This window comes from Crotalus tigris, unplaced genomic scaffold (assembly GCF_016545835.1).
Source record: "Crotalus tigris isolate CLP2741 ecotype Arizona unplaced genomic scaffold, ASM1654583v1 scf7180000024308.805542, whole genome shotgun sequence".
NCBI classification, from domain to species: Eukaryota; Metazoa; Chordata; class Lepidosauria; order Squamata; family Viperidae; genus Crotalus; species Crotalus tigris.
Genome location: NW_024100480.1, coordinates 227,135 through 247,679, shown reverse-complemented (window position 1 = coordinate 247,679; position 20,545 = coordinate 227,135). Strand labels below are relative to the sequence as shown.

General features: G+C 48.5%; 1 protein-coding gene across 4 annotated transcripts in view; it reads left to right on the top strand.

Moving 5' to 3' along the window:
- Positions 1-20,545, top strand: part of EXOC4 (exocyst complex component 4) — a 281,528-nt gene that overhangs the window by 232,615 nt on the left and 28,368 nt on the right. For all 4 annotated transcript variants that reach the window (XM_039324739.1, XM_039324738.1, XM_039324737.1 and 1 more), the window contains 3 exons: positions 9,111-9,247; positions 9,906-10,061; positions 17,351-17,520. In XM_039324739.1, coding sequence (XP_039180673.1) covers positions 9,111-9,247; positions 9,906-10,061; positions 17,351-17,520 — 463 coding nt within the window. The remainder of the gene's footprint in view (positions 1-9,110; positions 9,248-9,905; positions 10,062-17,350; positions 17,521-20,545) is intronic.

The following is a 20,545-nucleotide window of genomic DNA, read 5'->3' as shown; positions in this document are numbered from 1 at the left end:
TTGTGGTTTTCTTGCATCAGTGCTAGAAGAGAGTGTGGAGTTTGATGTTAATTTAACAGAATAACAGACTTGGAAGGGACCTTGGAGGTCATCTAGTCCAACACCCTGCTCAGGCAGGAAACCCTATACCATTTCAGACAAATGGCTGTCCAGTCTCTTCTTAAAAACCTCCAATGTTGGAGCATTCACCGCTTCTGGAGGCAGGTTGTTCCACTGGTTAATTGTTCTCACTGCCAGGAGGTTTCTCCTTAGTTTTAGGTTGCTTCTCTCCTTGATTAGTTTCCACCCGTTGCTTCTTGTCCTGCCTTCAGGGGCTTTGCAGAACAGCTTGACTCCCTCTTCTTTGCAACACTGGAGGTTTTGAAGAAGAGACTGGACAGTCACCTGTCTGAAATGGTATAGGGCAGTGGTTCTCAACCTTTTTAATGCCGCGACCCCCCCCCAACCGGTCGTAAGTCGAGGACTACTCAACCGGTCGTACGTCGAGGACTACTCAACTGGTGCAGCACCGTTTGCAGAATGGGACTTTTGGCGGGCTCAGCAGGGCAGAGACAGCCTGGACAATTCCTATTGGCTTTTGAAAGCCAATAGAATTAGACTCTATTCAAGAGAGTCTATTCTATTGGCTTTCACAAGCCAATAGAATAAAAGGGAGTAGCACAGCTAAGGAAAAGGGGAAAAAAAATGGCGGACTGCGTTGTTTGGCGACCCCCGTGAAATGGTCGTTCGACCCCAAATGGGGTCCCAACCCACAGGTTGAGAACCACTGGGATAGGGTCTCCTGCTTGAGCACGGGGCTGGACTAGAAGACCTCCAGGGACCCTGCCAACTCTGCTCTGATGGATTGTGTGTTTCAAGCTGAGCACGGAAGATTCTGATCCCCATCCAACTCCCACTGTGTCTTCTTTAATGAAGCTTGGGTCGTTCCCCCCCCCTTTTATTGCCAAGAAACTCTTCCGAAACAGGCCCCCCCCCCCGCCTCCGGAGATGGATTACCTCCATTCCAACTTCATTTCTCTTCTCCGCAGGACCCCCCATTTGAATCCCGCTGGGCCTGGAGAGGCTGCTGATGGGGTAATGGATGAGGGCTTTGTCGGTGGCGGTGCCCGCCTTCGCCGGGTGCCAGCCTGGCGTTCCCTGGGTGCCTTCCATTTCCCGCTTTGCAGCGCTGCCTTTGTGAAAGCTAAATGTGTGTGGGTTTTTTTCCCCACAAAACAGTGACTTGACTGTCATTAGCCAGGCGGGGTGGGGGGGGGGGATGATGAACAAGAGCAAGGCGGAATTTGAATGCTTTACTCGGAGTGATCCGGTTCTGCCTGGAAATGGTGTAGGTCAGTGGTTCTCAACCTGTGGGTCGGGATCCCATTTGGGGTCGAACGACCATTTCACGGGGGTCGCCCAACAACGCAGTCCGCCATTATTTTTTTTTCCCCCTTTTCCTTAGCTGTGCTACTCCCTTTTATTCTATTGGCTTTTGAAAGCCAATAGAAGAGACTCTCTTGAACAGAGTCTAATTCTATTGGCTTTCCAAAGCCAATAGAAATTGTCCAGGCTGTCTCTGCCCTGCTGAGCCCGCCAAAAGTCCCATTCTGCAAACGGTGCTGCACCAGTTGAGTAGTCCTCGACATACGACCGGTTGAGGAGTCCTCGACTTACGACCGGTTGGGGGTCGCGGCATTAAAAAGGTTGAGAACCACTGGTGTAGGAGAAGATCAGCCATCTGCTCTGGTGGTGGGCAGGAAGGAGGAAGGGCAGAGAGCCAGCTGTTTATGGGCCTTTGGGAGGATGCCAGCGTGGCTCCGTGTGAGACCTTCCGGCCTTCTCTACGACATAACCAAGAAAGTTGCAGTCATTCCAAGGCGCCCTCCGGACGGCTGCTTCCCAAAATTGATTTCAGAAAAACTGTCTTCGTTTTTTTCAAACAGGGATAGAATGCAGAAAGGACCTTGGAGGTCTTCTAGTCCAGCCTCCTGTTCCTGCAGAAGAACCTATACCAGTGGTTCTCAACCTTTTTAATGCCGCGACCCCCCCCAAACCGGTCGTAAGTCGAGGACTACTCAACCGGTCATACGTCGAGGACTACTCAACTGGTGCAGCACCGTTTGCAGACTGGGACTTTTGGCGGGCTCAGCAGGGCAGAGACAGGCTGGACAATTCCTATTGGCTTTTGAAAGCCAATAGAATTAGACTCTATTCAAAAGCCAAGGTTGCCTACCCCTGCACTAGGCCAAGGCCACTTTATGACTTGTGGACTTCAACTCCCAGAATTCCTGAGCCAGCCGTGCTGAGGGGAAAGGGAGAGGTTTCCGAGCTGAGCCATGCTGGCTGAGGAATTCTGGGAGTTGAAGTCCACGAGTCATAAAAGAGCCGAGGTTGCCTATCCCTGGGCTAGGAGGCTCACCGCTTAGAACAGAAGGACTTAGGACAGGGGTAGGCAACCTGGGCTCTTTTATGACTCCTGGACTTCAACTCCCAGAATTCCTGGCTGGCTGGGGTGGGGTTAGGCAACCTTGGCTCATTTATGACTCATGGACCTAAACTCCCAGAATTCCTCAGCCAGCCGTGCTGAGGGGAAAGGGAGAGATTTCCGAGCTGAGCTATGCTGGCTCAGGAATTCTGGGAGTTGGTCCACGAGTCATAAAAGAGCCGAGGTTGCCTAGCCCTGCCCTACACCATTCGGGAGAAATGGCGGTCCAGTCTTTTCTTAAAAACCTCTGGTGATAAAGGGCCCACAATTCTAGGAGACAAGCGGTTGATTTCTCACTTTGATACGTTTCTATCTGCTCCATCTTGTTCTGCCGTCAGGTGCTGTGGAGAATAGATTGACACACACGCGCACTCCTCTTGTCTGTGACAGCCGCTCAGGTTTCGGAAGAGAGGGTCAACCTCTTCTCCAAAGCACCTGAGGGCAGGTCAAGGAGTAACAGATGGAAACTTATCAAGGAGAGAAGCAACCTAGAAATCAGGGCAGACAGTGAGACCAATCAACCAGTGGAACTCCTTGCCTCCAGAGACTGTGGTGCTCCATCCCTGGAGGTTTTTAAGAAGAGGATAGACAACCCTTTGTCTGCAATAAGATAGGGTCTCCTGCTTGAGCAGGGGGTTGGACTAGAAGACCTCCGAGATCCCTTCCAATTCTGTGATTCTGTTATTCAGTCCCAACTGGTGTCAAGGCATAAAGGCAGAGGTTTTGCCCCATGCTTCCCCTACCTCAAAGATGTCCTCTTTCTGAACGTCCAAGCTATGTTGAGCCATGGTGGCGCAGTGGTTAGAGTGCAGTATTGCAGGCTAATTCTGCCCACTGCCAGCAGTTCAATGTTGAGTTCCATCCTTCGAGGCCGGTAAAATGAGGACTCAGATTATTGGGGGCAACAGGCTGTCTCTGTAAACCGCTTAGAGAGGGCTTTAAAGCACTGTGAAGCGGTATATAAGTCTAAGTGCTATTGCTAAGTCAGAAGGGAGGGAGGGAGGGCGGGCTGTGGTGGTACAGTGGTTAGAATGGAGTATAGCAGGCAAAGTCTGCCCACCGCCAGCAGTTCGATCTTGACTGGCTCAAGGTTGACTCAGCCTTCCATCCCTCCAAGGTTGGTTAAAATGAGGATCCAGATTGTTGGGGGGGGGCAACCAGTTGACTCTGTAAACTGCTTAGAGAGGGCTGTAAAGCCCTATAAAGCAGTATATAAGTCTAACGGCTATTGCTAGTGCTATTCAGCTATTCAGACTACAAGACGCAGTTCAAGTTCTCTTCCGCATCAGAACAGGCTCCAGTTTTCCAATCCTGATTCTTCTTCCTTCCTTTCTTTCTTTCTTTCTTTCTTTCTTTCTTTCTTTCTTTCTTTCTTTCTTTCTTCCTTTCTTCCTTTCTTCCTATCTTCCCTCCCTCCTTCCTTCCTTTTTCCTTTCTTTCTTTTTTCTTTCTTTCTTTCTTCCTTCCTTCCCTCCCTCCTTCCTTCCTTCCTTTTTTCTTTCTTTCTTTTTCTTCCTTCCTTCCTTCCCTCCCTCCCTCTCTCCTTTCTTTCTTTCTTTCTTTCTTTTTCTTCCTTCCTTCCTTCCTTCCTTCCTTCCTTCCCTCCCTCTTCCTTCCTTCCTTCCTTCCCTCCCTCTTCCTTCCTTCCCTCCCTCCCTCCCTCCCTCCCTCCCTCCCTCCCTCTCTCTCTCTCTCTCTCTCTCTCTCTCTCTTTCTTTCTTTCTTTCTTTCTTTCTTTCTTTCTTTCTTTCTTTCTTTCTTTCCTTGTGGCCCGTTTTCTCTCTCCCTCCCTGCCCTGAAGTCGCTGGCCTAGATGGCTGGGATCTGTAGGGGATCTTGTCAACCTAATTGATTACCGCGCAGTTCGCCCTCTCCAGGACACGGGCAAGTGACACAGCGTGGAATGGAACAAATCTGAATGTATCGCGCCTTCCTGCTGGGTCAAGCAAGGGCTCCTTCCTCTGACAGTGATTTATATATTTGCTGCACCCCCTCCCTAGGAAATAATTCCCAGTGTGGGTCACTGGAGACCCCTGCCGGGAGGACCCCAACTGCACCATCAGAAGGCAGACTAAGCTCCAACAACTGATGCACTCAACTTAATGGTGCTTGAGTGTCTGCTGGAAGTGATTGGGGGGGGGATAATTAATTCCTCCCCCCCAGCAAACCAGAGAAATATCCCCCTGCATTTCTGTAAAATTACTGTCTTGCACATCTGATGGACTTTCAGCCCTTTCTGTAATTGGAACTTGTTCCTGTCGATGGACCATCCGGTTGTGACTTTGAACGGTCGCTAAACGAATTGCTCTAAGTCGAGGACTACCTGAACCACAAAAGTCTCCCTATTCCATTAATAGACACATCGACAATCACTTGACTGTGAGCCAGCCGTGTGCAGCAGCAGCCAAAGAAGCTAATGCAATCCTGGGTTGTATAAACAGAGGCATAGAATCAAGATCACGCGAGGTTATTAGTACCGCTTTACAAAAGCCGTAGTGAGGCCAGACTTGGAATGCTGCAGCCAATTTTGGTCCCCGTAGCACAAAAAAGAGGTTGAGAGTTTGGAAAAAAATCCAGAGAAGAGCAACTAAGATGATTCAAGGCCTGGGGACTAAAACATATGAAGAATGGCTGCAGGACTTGAATTTGGCTAGTCTAAAGAAAAAAAGAAATAGGGGAGACATGATAGCAGTGTTCCAGTATCTGAGGGGCTGCCACAAGGAAGAGGGGGGTCAATCTATTTATTTATTTTATTTATTTATGAGACTTATATACCGCTTTAAGTGCAAGCACTCTCTAAGCGGTGTACACCAGTAAGCAATGTATATATATATATTTACATTGCCCCCAACAATCTGGGTCCTCATTTTACCTACTCCAGAAGGATGGAAGGCTGAGTCCACCTTGAGCCGGTGAGATTTGAACCGCTGACCTGCTGAACACAGTCAGCTAAAGTGGCCTGCAGTACTGCACTCTAACTGCTGCGCCACTTCGGCTTTCTCCAAAGCACCAGAGGGAAGGACGAGAAACAACGGTTGGAAACTGACCAAAGAGAGAAGCAACTTGGAATTAAGGAGAAACTTCCTGACAGTGAGGACAATTAACCGGTGGAACAGCTTGCCACCAGAAATTGTGGGTGCTCCATCATTGGAGATTTTTAAAAAGAGACTGGACAGTCACTTGTCTGAGATGGCATAGGTTCTCCTGCTTGGGGGGGGGGGGGCTGGACTAGAAGATCTTCAAGCTTCTATTCTATTCCATTCCATTCCATATTTTCCATTTCATTTCATTCCATTCCATATTTTCTATTCTATTCCATTCCATTCCATATTTTCTATTCCATTCCATTCCATATTTTCTTTTCTCTTCTCTTCTATTCTCTTCTCTTCTATTCTATTCTATTCTATTCTAATTCTATTCCATTCTATTCTATTCTATATTTCTATTGTATTGTATTCTATTCTATTCTAATTCTAATTCTATTCCATTCATTCTTCTCTTCTCTTCTCTTCTCTTCTATTCCATTCCATTCCATTTCATTCTACAATCTCCCTATTCTAATATCTAACCAGCTTTGGAATCCTGCACAGCTGTCCTTCCCCACCTCCTGGCCTTGGCAAGTCATCTAGGCTAAGATTCCCGAGATCCCAGAACTCTGCAGACCGATGCGATACCCGGGAGTCCTCGACTTAACGTCCACAACTGAGTCCAAAATTTCTGTTGTTAAGTGAGACAGCTGTTAAGTGAGTTTTGTCCCGTTTTACGGCCCTCCTTGCCGCAGTCGCTAAACGAATCACTGCCGTTGTTCAGTTAGTAAGACGGTTGTTAAGTGAACCTGGCTTCTTCCCCCGTGGACTTTGCTCGTCGGAAGGTCGCAAAAGGGGATCCCATGACTCCGGTATGCTGCAAACCGTTGCAAGTACAAGTCACTTGCCAAGCCTCCGAATTTTGATCACGTGACCAGGGGGATGCTGCAACGGCCGTCAGTATGAAAAAAGGATCCTAAGACACTTTTTTCGCCCCCCTCTCGTCGTAACTTTGAACGGCCACTAAACGAATGTTTGTAACTCCAGGACTAGCTGTGCCAAGTCCCCGGATCTTTTCCAAACTCTTCGGTGTCCCAACTCGGCTGTTTTCCCATCAAACTCGCCCTCCGAGTGTCGTGATCCGCATTCAAAACGCCGGGGGGGGGGGAGGAGGGTGTCACTCAACCCAGAGATGCCTCCCCGATGCCTTTTAGCAGGCGGGCAAGAAGAATCAATGCCTGTCACTCACCGGTCCATCTGCAGGAACAGGATTATGGATCCGGGGCCTCTCGCCAGCACTTTAATCTTAAAATCAATGGGCAGACAGAACTTGGCTTAGGGAAAGGTAACAGGTGTATCTCTCTGTGTGTGTGTGGGGAGGGTCACTTTGAATTGAGGTTTTGAAACTTTAAACGCAGAGGGGGGGGGGTCTGATGTCCTTGTCTTTGTGATTGGAGGTGGGGAGGCAAATGGAGAAGGACACACACACCCCGGTCATAGCTGACCGAATTTCCACTCAAATGGACTGAAATTCAACAACATACTAAGCAAGTGGCCAAAGATTTTCCAGATAGTTAAGTACAGGTAAGTCCTTGACTTACAACCAGAATTGACCCCCCCCTCCCCAATTATCCGTTGCTAAGTCAGAGGGTTGTTCAGGGCGTTTTGCCCCATTTTACGACCTTTCTTGCCACCGTCGTTAAACGAATCCCTGCAGTCGTTAAGTGAGTCACATGGTTGTTAAGTGAATCTGACTCCCCCACCCCCGTGAACTTTAATCATCATCATCATCATCATCATCATAAAATGGAGAAAGTAGTAGACATAAAATAGAGAAAGTCATAGAAAATGATAAAATTAAACTGCTCTGGGACTTCAGAATTCAAACAGACAAGCACCTGCAACATAACACCCCAGACTTAACAATTGTCGATAAGAAAGACAAAAAAGTCTGGATAGTGGATGTGGCAGTGCCTGGAGAAAGCAGAATAGAAGAGAAAGAACTGGAGAAGATAACAAAATACAAAGACCTACAAATAGAAATAGAAAGACTGTGGCAAAAGCAAGCAAGGTAGTACCAATAGTCATAGGCTCCTTGGGTGCAATCCCAAAACAACTGGAGCACCACTTGAACACCATCATCGGCATTGACAAATTTGCTATTAGTCAATTGCAAAAGGCGGCCTTACTAGGAACTGCTTCCATCCTGCGACGATATCTGTAATACCATCAAAAATCCACATCTGCCTATCCCAGGTCCTGGGTAAGGACTCGATAGGTAGACAAAATGCCAAATCCAGTCTGAACATCTGGCTGACTGTGCGATGATCCAAAATAATAATAATAAGTTGGAAGGGACCTTGGAGGTCATCTAGTCCAACCCCCTGCTCAGGCAGGAAACCCTACACCGCTTCAGACAAAGGGCTGTCCAGTCTCTTCTGCTTGTCGTAAAAGGCGATCCCGTGAGCCGGGGACACTGCGACCGTCGTAAGTACGAGTCAGTTGCTAAGGGTGTCAATTCTGATCACCTGACCCCAGGGATGCTGCAACAGTCCTGAGTGGGAAAGACGGTCATGAGTCGGTTTTTCCAATGCTGCTGTAACTTTGAACGGTCACTAAACGAACTTTTATAAGTCGGGGACTACCTGGACCCCCCCTTCTTTCCTCTGAGCGTCTCTTCCTTCCCTGCCTCCCGTGTCAAACGATGAGAGAATAATATGCCTGTATTCTGATTGCAGGATCATGGGGGTGCTGGAACGGTCGTAAAGTCTGAAAAAATAAGTCACTATTTTCAGTGCCGTCGTAACGACTAATAGTCACTAAATGAATGGCTGTTAATCGAGGACTACCTGCATACAGTTTAGGACAGGGGTCTTCAACTCGGCCCTTTGATGACTTGTGGACTTCAACTCCCAGAATTCCTCAGCCACCATGGACCATATAAGCCAGGGGTCTTCAAACTTGACCTTTTGATGACTTGTGGACCTCAACTCCCAGAATTCCTCAGCCAGTCTCCATTTTGTTTGTTAGATTTAAGACAGGGGTCTTCAAACTTGACCTTTTGATGACTTGTGGACCTCAACTCCCAGAATTCCTCAGCCAGTCTCCATTTTGTTTGTTAGATTTAAGACAGGGCTCTTCAAACTTGGCCCTTTTGTGACTTGTGGACTTCAACTCCCAGAATTCCTCAGCCAGCCTCCCTTTTGTTTGTTAGATTTAAGACAGGGGTCTTCAAACTTGGCCCTTTGATGACTTGTGGTCTTCAACTCCCAGAATTCCTCAGCCAGCCTGCCTGGCTGAGGAATTCTGGGAGTTGAAGTCTACAAGTCATCAAAGGGTCAAGTTTGAAGACCCCTGGTTTAGGAGATTATGCCACCTCAGTGGGATTAATGTTAAGTTAGGGCTTTGCAACCCTCAACTGTGGATTGAGTCGTAATGAGATGTGGGCTGGTCATAACAATGAGACATGGTCCTCAACCGTTAAGAACAGCAACCGTTCTTTATATGTTTTAGCCTCCGGTCTACTTGTTTGCATGTTTCAACTTTGCTGGGAAATGACTTGAAGATGGCTTTTCTTCGCTCAGCCTCCCGGTGTGTTTTTTCCTTTTCGTCCCCAGAGTACAGTCATTGTGGAAAAAACGGTCCAGGATCTCATGAATTTGATGCGTGACTTAAGCGCCTACTCAGACCAGTTCCTGAACATGGTCTGCGTCAAGCTCCAGCAGTACAAGGACACCTGCAACGCGGCTTACAGGTATGGCTATGGAGTTTCTCCCTCATCCGGGTGATGGTTCTCCCAAAGATGTTTTTCTTCAAGAGGCAACTAGCCTTTCTTGGTTTTTTTTTTTCTCTTGAAGACGTCTCGCTCCTCATCCAAGGAGCTTCCTCGGTTCTGACGGAATGAGGTCATAGTTCCCTAGCTTCTTGGGCTGCTGTAAAGGAGACAGCGGGAGATTTGCACTTTCAGACTGACACCTTTCCGTTAATGTAGCTTTGCAGTGTTTCTCAACCTTGACCATTTTAAGGCATGTGGACTTCAACTCCCAGAATTCCACAGCCAGCAGTGCTGGCTGTGGAATTCTGGGAGTTGAAGTCCACATGCCTTAAAATGGTCAAGGTTGAGAAACACTGCTTTAGAGAATAGTTCAGATAAGAGAGGGCACAGCCCAGAACTGTATAGTTTCCTAGCTTTTCAGTCTTTAAAGGAGCTTTGTACTTACACATTTCTATTAATGTAGCTGTAGAAGACAGCAAAAAAAACCAAACTCACCAGAGCCAGTGTGACTCGTTTAACAAGTGCCTTGCTTAGCGACAAGGCTCAGTTCTGGTCGTAAGTTGAGGACTGCCTGCAATACTTGGCCAAACCAGCTTTCTGATTCTAAACTGTCCCCTGGTTATTTTTTTCACTTTAGGAGCATCGTCCAATCGGACGAGAAGATGGTGATCAGCGCCTCTTGGGCCAAAGACGACGACATTACCAGACTGTTGAAGTCGCTTCCCAACTGGAGCAACATGGCCCAGCCCAAACAGCTGAGACCTAAACGAGAGGAAGAAGAAGACTTCATAAGGCGAGTTTTTCCTTAGATCCATGGATAGAAATCAACGTTGCACCTGGGTGCCATCTTCGGGCGGGTGGGCCGTGAACCTCCCGCCGCCTGGCTGAATAAGGACAAAGTGCTAGGACAGTGGTTCTCAACCTGTGGGTCCGGACCCCAATTGGGGTCGAACGACCATTTCACGGGGGTCGCCAAACAACGCAGTCTGCCATTTTTTTCCCCTTTTCCTTAGCTGTCCTCCTCCCTTTTATTCTACTGGCTTTTGGAAGCCAATAGAAGAGACTCTCTTGAATAGAGTCTAACTCTATTGGCTTTCAAAAGCCAATAGGAATTGCCCAGGCTGTCTCTGCCCTGCTGAGCCCGCCAAAAGTCCCCATTCTGCAAACGGTGCTGCACCAGTTGAGTAGTCCTCGACTTACGACCGGTTGAGTAGTCCTCGACTTACGACCGGTTGGGGGTCGCGGCATTAAAAAGGTTGAGAACCACTGTGCTAGGAGATTTTATCCCATTGCTTTAGTGAAAAAGACGGATAGGGCCACCCTGCTCAATCGTGGTAACTCCAGGTGGCTTATAGCAGGGGTCCCCAACCTATGGGCCGTGTCCCGGGACCAGGCTGTGGGCTCTTGGCCAGCGGGCCGCAGAATCGGCTGGCCAGTGCACACATACATGGGCATGCATTCCTCCCACTCGTGCTAGCGCCCGCGGCCCCATTTGCGCATGCGCACGGGCACGAACGGGGATGCACCTGCGGGGCGGGTGTCTGCAGCCTGTTTGCGCATGCGCCGCTAGCCCGGGTGATTTGTGCAGCCCGTTTGCACGTGCATGAATGGGTTGCTAGCTGCCATGTGTGTGTGTGTGTGTGTGTGCGCGCACCCAATTTTGAAGCTGCTCTCCTTCCCTCTGGTCCTTGAGCCCAGAAAGGTTGGAGACCTCTAGCTCAGTGGTGGCGAACTTATGGCACGGGTGCCAGAGGCGGCACTCAGAGCCCTCTCTGTGGGCACGCGCGCCGTCACCCCAGTCCTAGGCCTTCAGCTGGGTTTTATAAAACCTTTTCGCTTTAGGCCTCCGCCACCGTGCGCAAAAAAAAAAAAAAAGGTTTAATCAGTCAATTTCAACTTCTTGCAGGGAAAAAAAAGATCTTGCATAGTTGGAATGGATTGATTGAACTTTTTAGTCCCACCCAGTCTGCCGTTACCACCCCAGCCACGCCCACCCAATGGGCCACACCCACCCAATGGGCCACACCCACCCGGCACTCGACGATGCATAAGTGGGTTTTGGGTTGCAGTTTGGGCACTCGGTCTCTAAAAGGTTCGCCATCCCTGCTCTAGCTTATAGGAATAAAGGAGGGAGGGAAGCGGTCCCTGCAGATTTTACTCCCCTAGTCCAGGGGTAGGCAACCCTGGCTCTTTTATGACTCCTGGACTTCAACTCCCAGAATTCCTGAGCCAGCATGAAACCTCTCAGCATGGCTGGCTCAGGAATTCTGGGAGTTGAAGTCCAGGAGTCATAAAAGAGCCGAGGTTGCCTACCCCTGTCCTAGTCGTTGCCGACTATAAGGGTGGCGCTCATGTCTGTTTCAAGGATGCAATCCCAGGAAAAAAGCCAATCATTCCCTGCCCTGCTGCTGGTAACAATCAAACCCACCTCTTTATGGGCTCTGTATCATTCTGGGGTCTCCAGGCCCATTGGCAGTAGCCGGTCTTCAGGATTGTTCAGATGAGTGTCAAAGTGGAGAACCAATCTTACCTCTGCAGGGATGATGTTCCCCAGGCAGGGAGCCACCTGGGGTAGATCTACCTGGGAAATGACAGTCCTTCCAATAACAGGGAAGGAGCCACCACGGAGAAGGTCCTTCTTCTTGGTCCCAACAGATGGACCTCCTTAAGAGAGGGGACCTATGGCATCCTCTGCCTCCTTGCTCTAGTGCAGGGGTAGGCAACCTTGGCTCTTTTATGATTCATGGACAACTTCCAGAATTCTTCAGCCAGCATGGGGGAACCATGGCCCCCTCATGACTCGTGGACTTCAACTCCCAGAATTCCTGAGCTAGCATGAGGGAACCATGGCCCCCTCATGACTCGTGGACTTCAACTCCCAGAATTCCTGAGCTAGCATGAGGGAACCATGGCCCCCTCATGACTCGTGGACTTCAACTCCCAGAATTCCTGAGCTAGCATGAGGGAACCATGGCCCCCTCATGACTCGTGGACTTCAACTCCCAGAATTCCTCAACCAGCATGAGGGAACCATGGCCCCCTCATGACTCGTGGACTTCAACTCCCAGAATTCCTCAACCAGCATGAGGGAACTATGGCCCCCTCATGACTCGTGGACTTCAACTCCCAGAATTCCTCAACCAGCATGAGGGAACTATGGCCCCTCATGACTCGTGGACAACTCCCAGAATTCCTTAGCCAGCATGGGGGAACTATGGCCCCCTCATGACTCATGGACTTCAACTCCCAGAATTCTTCAGCATGGGGGAACTATGGCCCCCTCATCACTTGTGGACTTCAACTACCAGAATTCTTGAGTTAGCATGAGGGAACTATGGCCCCCTCATGACTCGTGGACTTCAATTCCCAGAATTCCTGAGCCAGCATGGCTGAGCTTGGAAACCTCTCCCTTTCCCCTCAGCATGGCTGGCTCAGGAACTCTGGGAGTTGAAGTCCACGAGTCATAAAAGAGCCAAGATTGCCTACCCCTGCTCTAGTGGGTTGGGTAGACCTACCTGGGAAATGACAGTCCTTCAAATAACAGGAAGGGAGCCCCCACAGAGAAGGCCCTTCCTTCTTCTCGGTCCCACCTGATGGACCTCCTTAAAAGAGGGGAACCTTAACACCCCATGCCTCCACACTCTGGTGGACCACAGGTAGAGATGACTAGAAAAAGATGCTCCTTCAAATAACCTGGACCCAAAGCTGGTAGGGCTTCAACGGTGACAACCAGCACTTCGAACTGGGCCCAAAAACAGAATCGGCAGCCGGTGCAGCTCCTGCAGGAGGGGTGGCGACCCCTGGGCAAACCTAGACTTGCACAAAACCGTGCGGTCTGCTCGCTGCCAGGAAGCGGGGCTGAGCTGTTTGTTGAGCGTTCTCTTTGCGTGTTGGACACTTGCTTAATCACGGGCGTCACTTTAGCAGATGGCTCAATTTGGACCGTCTGACCGCTGGATCAATTTTCCTCGCTTTCGCGGTCCAGCTGCTGACCCTTTCCTCCCCTTGGGATACCTGGAAAAGCTTCTCTGCAGCTACTATAAGCTGTTTCAGAAATCCCCCGGTGACGAACGAGAGGCTGGTTATTACCACTTACCGGAACCCATTAGGAAAATTATGTTAAGGAATTCCTACCCCTTTCCGTATTGTCTGGAGCCAGCCTGGTGTGCGGGGTTGAAATTGATCAGACTTTCCTTCCCCCCCTGTAGAAGAACATACAACTTGTTTCTGAAACACAATTATCCAATCTGTCACCGGGACCAAACTTTCGGTCTCGTACTGGGAACGAGACCAGTGCTAGGCTGCATCAACAGAGGGATAGAATCAAGATCACTTGAAGTATTAATACCACTCTACAATGCCTTGGTAAGGCCACACTTGGAATCCTGCATCCAGTTTTGGTCACCACGATGTAAAAAAGATGTTGAGACTCTAGAAAGAGTACAGAGAATAGCAACAAAGATGATTAGGGGACTGGAGACTAAAACATATAAGGAACGGTTGCTGGAATTGGGTATGTCTAGTTTAATGAAGAGAAGGACGAGGGGGGACATGATAGCAGTGTTCCAATATCTCAGGGGGTGCCATAAAGAAGAGGGAATTAAGCTATTTTCCAAAGCACCTGAAGGCAGGACAGAGAAGCAACGGGTGGAAACTAATCAAGGAGAGAAGCAACCTAGAACTAAGGAGAAACTTCCTGACAGTGAGAACAATTAATCAGTGGAACAACCTGCCTCCAGAAGCAGTAAATGCTCCAACACTGGAAATTTTTAAGAAGAGACTGGACAGCCATTTGTCTGAAATGGTGTAGGGTTTCCTGCCTGAGCAAGGGGTTGGACTAGATGACCTCCAAGGTCCCTTCCAACTTTACTACTATTACTATTACTAACTTCTGCCCCTCCAGAATATGCGCATCCCTGATATTTATATGGTGTGTGGTTGTGCGTTGCTGTTTTTTAATTATTATTAATTAGGGTGTGACTGGTTGGCTATTGAGTCGTTGATTGTTGTCTCCTTGTGCAACTCCAGATAAGCTGGTAGTAAATCAGCATCCCAGCTGACTGACAACAGGGGCCCATCTCCCAGGCTGTAATTATTTTCTCTTGGCTGTTTTTGTCCTTTCTCAGCCAACAATCATAGTAGCTGGGAAATTGAATGCATCTCCTTGGTTCGTTCCAATGTGAGCTACCAATGAGTTCGGGTCTCTTGGTCCAACTGCTCGCTCACGTTTTCACAATCTGTTGGTTCGCTTCCTCCCTGTCTGCTCCAGTTATTGTAGTCCAAGGTTGTTGGGTCACATGATGAGAATTCAGACACTTGGGCAACTGCCTCATATTTATGACGGTCGCAGTGTCCCTGGATCACGTGATCCCCTTTTGCCACCATCTGACAAGCAACGTCAACGAGGGAAGCCAGATTCATTCCACAATGCTGTACTAACTTAATAACTGGGATAGAATGGAGCTGGAAGGGACCTTGGAGGTCTTCTAGTCCAGCCCCCTGCTCAAGCAGGAGAACCTATACCATCTCAGACAGGTGACTGTCTAGCCTCTTCTTTAAAACCTCCAGGGATGGAGCGCCCACGATTTCTGGAGGCAAGCTGTTCCACTGGTTAATTGTCCTCACTGTCAGGAAGTTTCTCCTTAATTCCAGGTTGCTTCTCTCTTTGGTCAGTTTCCAACCATTGTTTCTTGTCCTGCCTTCAGGCGCTTTGGAGAATAGCTTGACTCCCTCTGCCTTGTGGCAGCCCCTCAGATACTGGATCACTGCTATCATGTCTCCCCTATTTCTTCTTTTCTTTAGACTGGCCAAACCCAAGTCCTGCAGCCGTTCTTCGTCTGTTTTAGTCTCCAGGCCTTGGATCATCTTAGTTTTAGAATAGAATAGAGCTGGAAGGGACCTTGGAGGTCTTTTAGTCCAGCCCCCTGCTCAACCAGGAGAACCTATACCAGTGGTGGCGAACCTATGGCACACGTGCCGTTGCCCCAGCCTCGCTTCCCCCCCCCCCCCGCAACCCCCTCCTCTCCAGCAGCCCCCCTGATGGAGAGTCGCCCCTGAGCGTGGGCCACCCGGAGCAGCGCAGCCAAGGACATGGCAGCCAGGCAGCGTAGACAAGACTCTTGCCCTCATACCCCATCATGCACAGTTGATGTTGCAGGGCGCGGGCAGAGGGCGTGACTGCCATAGCGCTGCTGGGCTGCCTGGGCAATCTGCAGCGGGGCCCTGGAGGTGGTGAGTGGCCCTGCGGGCAAGCGGGGTGGGGGGCAGGGCAGAGGATGGAGCAGGGGGGGAGTTTGGGGGCACTCGGTCTCTAAAAGGTTCGCCGTCACTGACCTATACCATCTCAGACAGGTGATTGTCCAGTCTCTTCTTAAAAATCGCCAGTGATTTCTGGTGGCAAGCTGTTCCACTGGTTGATTGTCCTCACTGTCAGGAAGTTTCTCCTTAAATCCAGGTGGCTTCTCTCCTTGGTCAGTTTCCAACCATTGTTTCTGGTCCTGCCCTCTGGTGCTTTGGAGAATAGCTTGACTCCCTCTTCTTTGGGGCAGCCCCTTAGATACTGGAACGCTGCTATCATGTCTCCCCTATTTCTTCTTTTCTTTAGACTAGCCAGACTAGCCAAGTCCCGCAGCCGTTCCTCGTCTGTTTTAGTACAGTGGCAAGACAGGTTGCAAAATTAGGGCAAAACTCACTTAACAAGTGTCTCCCTTAGCCACGGAAATTTTGGGCCCGTAAGTCGAGAACTACCTGTTGAGGCCTCCCAAACACGAACTGGCGGACTGCAGCGGCTAAACCCGGAGCCGATGGGAACGTCCCAACAATGTCGTGAACGCTTCTCGTTTATTTCCCCGGTCTAAAGACTCCTGTACGATTGGAAATAATTGCTGGAGGAAGTCGGCCCAGCTAACGCAATTGTGCGCCGCTAAAGTCGTTGGAAAGGAGACGGGATTGAGTGAAGGGCTGATTGGGTTAGGCTTATTGTGGAAACAGTAGGTTTAACAACATAATCTGCCAATCGCGGGACCGATGACCCGGGTAGAGGTGAGGGTGGGTTCAGACAGAGGCACATCTGAACTCTAGCTTCCAGCAAAGTTGAGCAAGAAAATTTATTTTATCCTTCGCGGCCTTTTGCCTCGGATTGGCTCTCTGCAAAACTTTGGGGAATCTAGCTTGCAAGGCCTCAGGCTGGGAAACAGGAGACGGTGAGTTCTAGTCTCGCCTTAGGCCTGAAAGCTGGCTGAGTGACAATCCCCCGGAGTGAGGCACGAAGCCGGCTACATGATTTGGAGCCAATCGCTAGGAAAGGAGGAGTTCTAGTTCCGTCTTAAGCATGGAAACTGACTGGGTGACTTTGAGCCGGTCACCGGGAGATTGGGAGTTCTAGTTCTGCCTTAGGCGTGAAAGCCAGCTGGGTGAATTTGGACCGATCACCAGGAGACGGTGAGTTCTAGCCCTGCCTTAGGCCTGAAAGCTGGCGGAGTGACGATCCCCCGGAGACGGTGAGTTCTAGTCCCACCTGAGGCACGAAGCCGGCTACATGACTTGGAGCCAATCGCTAGGAAAGGAGGAGTTCTAGTTCCGTCTTAAGCGTGGAAACTGACTGGGTGACTTTGAGCCGGTCACCAGGAGATTGGGAGTTCTAGTCCTGCCTTAGACGTGAAAGCCAGCTGGGTGACTTTGGACCGATCACCAGGGGACAGTGAGTTCTAGTTCCATCTTAGCCATTAAAACTGGCTGGCTAACTCTGGGCCAAATCCCTGGGAACCAATGAGTTCTAGTTCCACCTTAGCAATTAAAGCTGGCTGGCTGACTCTGGGCCAATCCCCAGGAGACGGTGAGTTCTAGTCCCACCTTAGCAATTAAAGCCGACTGGGGGACTTCAGGCCTGTCCTTCTCCCTCAGTCCAATCTACCTCACAGGGTTGTTGTTGTGGAGAAAGTAGGAGGAGGTAAAAGTATGAGGTATCTTCGCCACTTAGTTATAAAAAAATAATAAGTTTGTGTGTGCTTGTGTGTGTGTGAAATAAAATAAATAATGCTCTTCTCCCTGGCCGACTCATCCCTCGCGCTCTCTTCCTTCTAGAACTGCCTTTGGCAAGGAGTCCGAAGTCCTGATCGGGAACCTGGGCGACAAGCTGATTCCGCAGCAAGAGATTCTCCGGGACGTCAGCGACCTGAAGGCCTTGGCCAACATGCACGAGAGTCTGGAGTGGCTGTCGGGACGGGTGAAGAGCGCCATCTCCAGCCTTCCAAGTAAGTGACCCCTGGGAAGACGGAAATGCGCCGGGGGAGATTCCCAATAAGGCAGGTCGTCCTCGACATAACGACCGCAGTGGAGCCCCAGATTTCCGTTGCTAAGCGAGACGGTTGTTAAGGAACAGATGGAAACCAATCAGTGAGAGAAGCCGCCTGGAATGAAGGAGAAACGTCCTGACAGCGAGGACAATTAGCCGGTGGAACCACTTACCACCAGAAGTCATGGGCGCTCCCTCGCTGGAGGCTTTCAAGAAGAGACAGGACAAACATTTGTCTGGAATGGTGTAGAGTCTCCTGCTTGAGCAGGGGGTTGGACTAGAAGACCTCCAAGGTCCCTTCCAACTCTATTATTAATTACAGGTTGTCCTCGACTTACGACCAGAAAGGAGCCCAAGATTTCTGTTGCTAAGCAAGATAGTTGTTAAGTGAATTTTCCCTCATTTTACAACCTTTCTGGCCGCAGTTGTTAAATGAATCACTGCAGTCGTTAAGTTAGTAACATGGTTGTTAAGTGAATCAGGCTTCCCCATTGACAACAATAGGATTGTTGTTGTGGGGAAAATAGGAAGAGGATGGATGGATGGATGGATGGATGGATGGATGGATGGGTGGGTGGGTGGACGGATAGACAGACATAGAAGATGGATGGGTGGGTGGGTGGGTGGGTGGGTGGGTGGGTAGATAGATAGATAGATAGATAGATAGATAGATAGATAGATAGATAGATAGATAGATAGATAGATAGATAGATAGATAGATAGATAGGTGGACGGACGGATGGACACACATACATAGATAGATGGATGGATGGATAGATAGATAGAGATAGATAGATAGGTGGGTGGGTGGGCAGGTAGACACACAGACAGATGGACGGATGGATGTATAGATGATAGAGATAAATAAATAGGTAGGTAGGTAGATGGGTGGGTGAGTGGACGGATGGACGGACACATAGAACATGGATGGTTGGGTGGGGGTGGGCGGGCAGACGGACGGACAGACAGACATAGAAGATAGAAGACAGATAGATGGATGGATGACAGACAGACAGATAGACATATAGATAGATAAATAGGTGATAGATAGAAAGATAGTTAGATAGATAAATAGATAAAAAGATAAATAGATAAATGATAGAAAGATAGGTAGATAGATATAGATAAAGGTAGATTAGATAGATAGATAAATAGATAAAAAGGTAAATAGAGAGAGAGAGATAAAAAAGTAGATAGATAGATAGATAGGTAGGTGGGTGGGTGGGTGGGTGGGTGGGTGGGTGGGTAGGTAGGTAGATAAACAGATAAAAAGGTAGATAGATAGACAGACAGACAGACAGACAGACAGATAGATAGAATAAACGGACTGATGTTTCCCTAGGACCTCAGAGACCAAGGACTGGCCTTGAATTATAGATGCAAGCTAACTTAGGATGAGGGCGTCGTCGGCAGAAACAAAGAACCCGACTTCCTTTATACGCCACCGAGGTTTCAATCCTGACTTTCCTTCTCCTGCCCCCCCCCCCTTGCCTGCACCTGGCCTTCAGTTATAAAATGATCCTCTGAGGTCCCAGGACGGCTAACATGCGGCAGGTGTCAGCAAAGGTGAAGGCAGAGGGCTCCGCGGGTGGAAGGTCACGGCGGAAAAGTCCAGAAGGCGGAATGACGAGGGGAGGCTGGAAAGCAATGGAACACCTGCTCAGAGCTTAATGACGGCCTGAAAACCCCGTGGGAAGTCCATGGCCTAAGTAAGGGGGCAGGCCTTCTGGTTTTCTACCAAATATTCCAACCTGTTATTATTTGAAGAGGTAGGCAAAAGCTTTATTTCTTTTACTCCTTTTTTTAACAACTTCTAAAAGAGTTTTCGAGCATTGAAATAAAAGTTTTGAATCCAGCAGGCCAGCAGTATTCATGGTTTCAAATGTACAGGGGGATACTCTCCCCCCCCCCCTCTCTCTTTGTCTCTCTCACATCTATCTATCTACTCTATCTTATCTATCTCTCTTTATCTATCTAATCTAACTATCTCTATCTTATCTTTCTCTGTCTTATCTATTTATCTATCTTTAACTCTATCTTTCTCTCTATCTATATTTCTGTCTGTCTATTATCTGCCTGTCTATCTATATCTATCTATCTATATCTATCTCCTCCCCCAGTCTCTCTCCTGATAGCTAACAGAGTGGGAGAGAGCCTGTGGCTTAGAGGTTATAACAACTGCCTAACATGCAGATAAGCCCAGGTTCGAATCTCAGAAGAGTAAGTCTGGCTGAAGAGAGTTAATGGAACTCGAAATAGCTATACCAGTTCTCTCTTTATTCTTTGTTAGCAACCTAAAAAAATATCTATCTATCTATCTATCTATCTATCTATCTATCTATCTATCTATCTATCTATCTTAATATTCATCTCTCTCTATATATATCTATATCTTATCTGTCTTTATCTCTCTCTCTCTATCTTATCTATCTATCTTATCTATCTCTCTTTATCTATCTATCTTATCTATCTTTATCTCTCTCTATCTTATTTATCTATCTATATCTTATCTGCTTATCTATCTTTATCCCTCTCTCTCTTTCTATTTCTGGCTGTCTGTCTATTATCTCCATCTCTCTCTCTCTCTCTATCTATCTATATCTATCTATCTTATCTATTTATCTATCTTTATATCTCTCTATCTTATCTATCTATCTTATCTATCTATTTATCTCTCTCTCTCTCTTTCTGTCTTTTATCTCCCTATCTCTCTCTCTCTCTCTCTCTCTCTCTCTCTGTTTCTCTCTCTATCTATTTCTGTCTGTCTATTATCTCCCTCTCTCTCTCTCTCTCTCCACCTATCTATCTCTATGTATCTATGTATCTATATGTCTATCTGTCTGTTGTCTGCCTGCCAGCCTATCTGTCTGTCTGTCTACCTACCTACCAACTTTTCTCTCCCTTCCTCCCTCCATCCCTCCCTCCATCCATCCATCCATCCATCTGTATATCCATCCATTCATCCATCTCAAGAATTGGTTTCT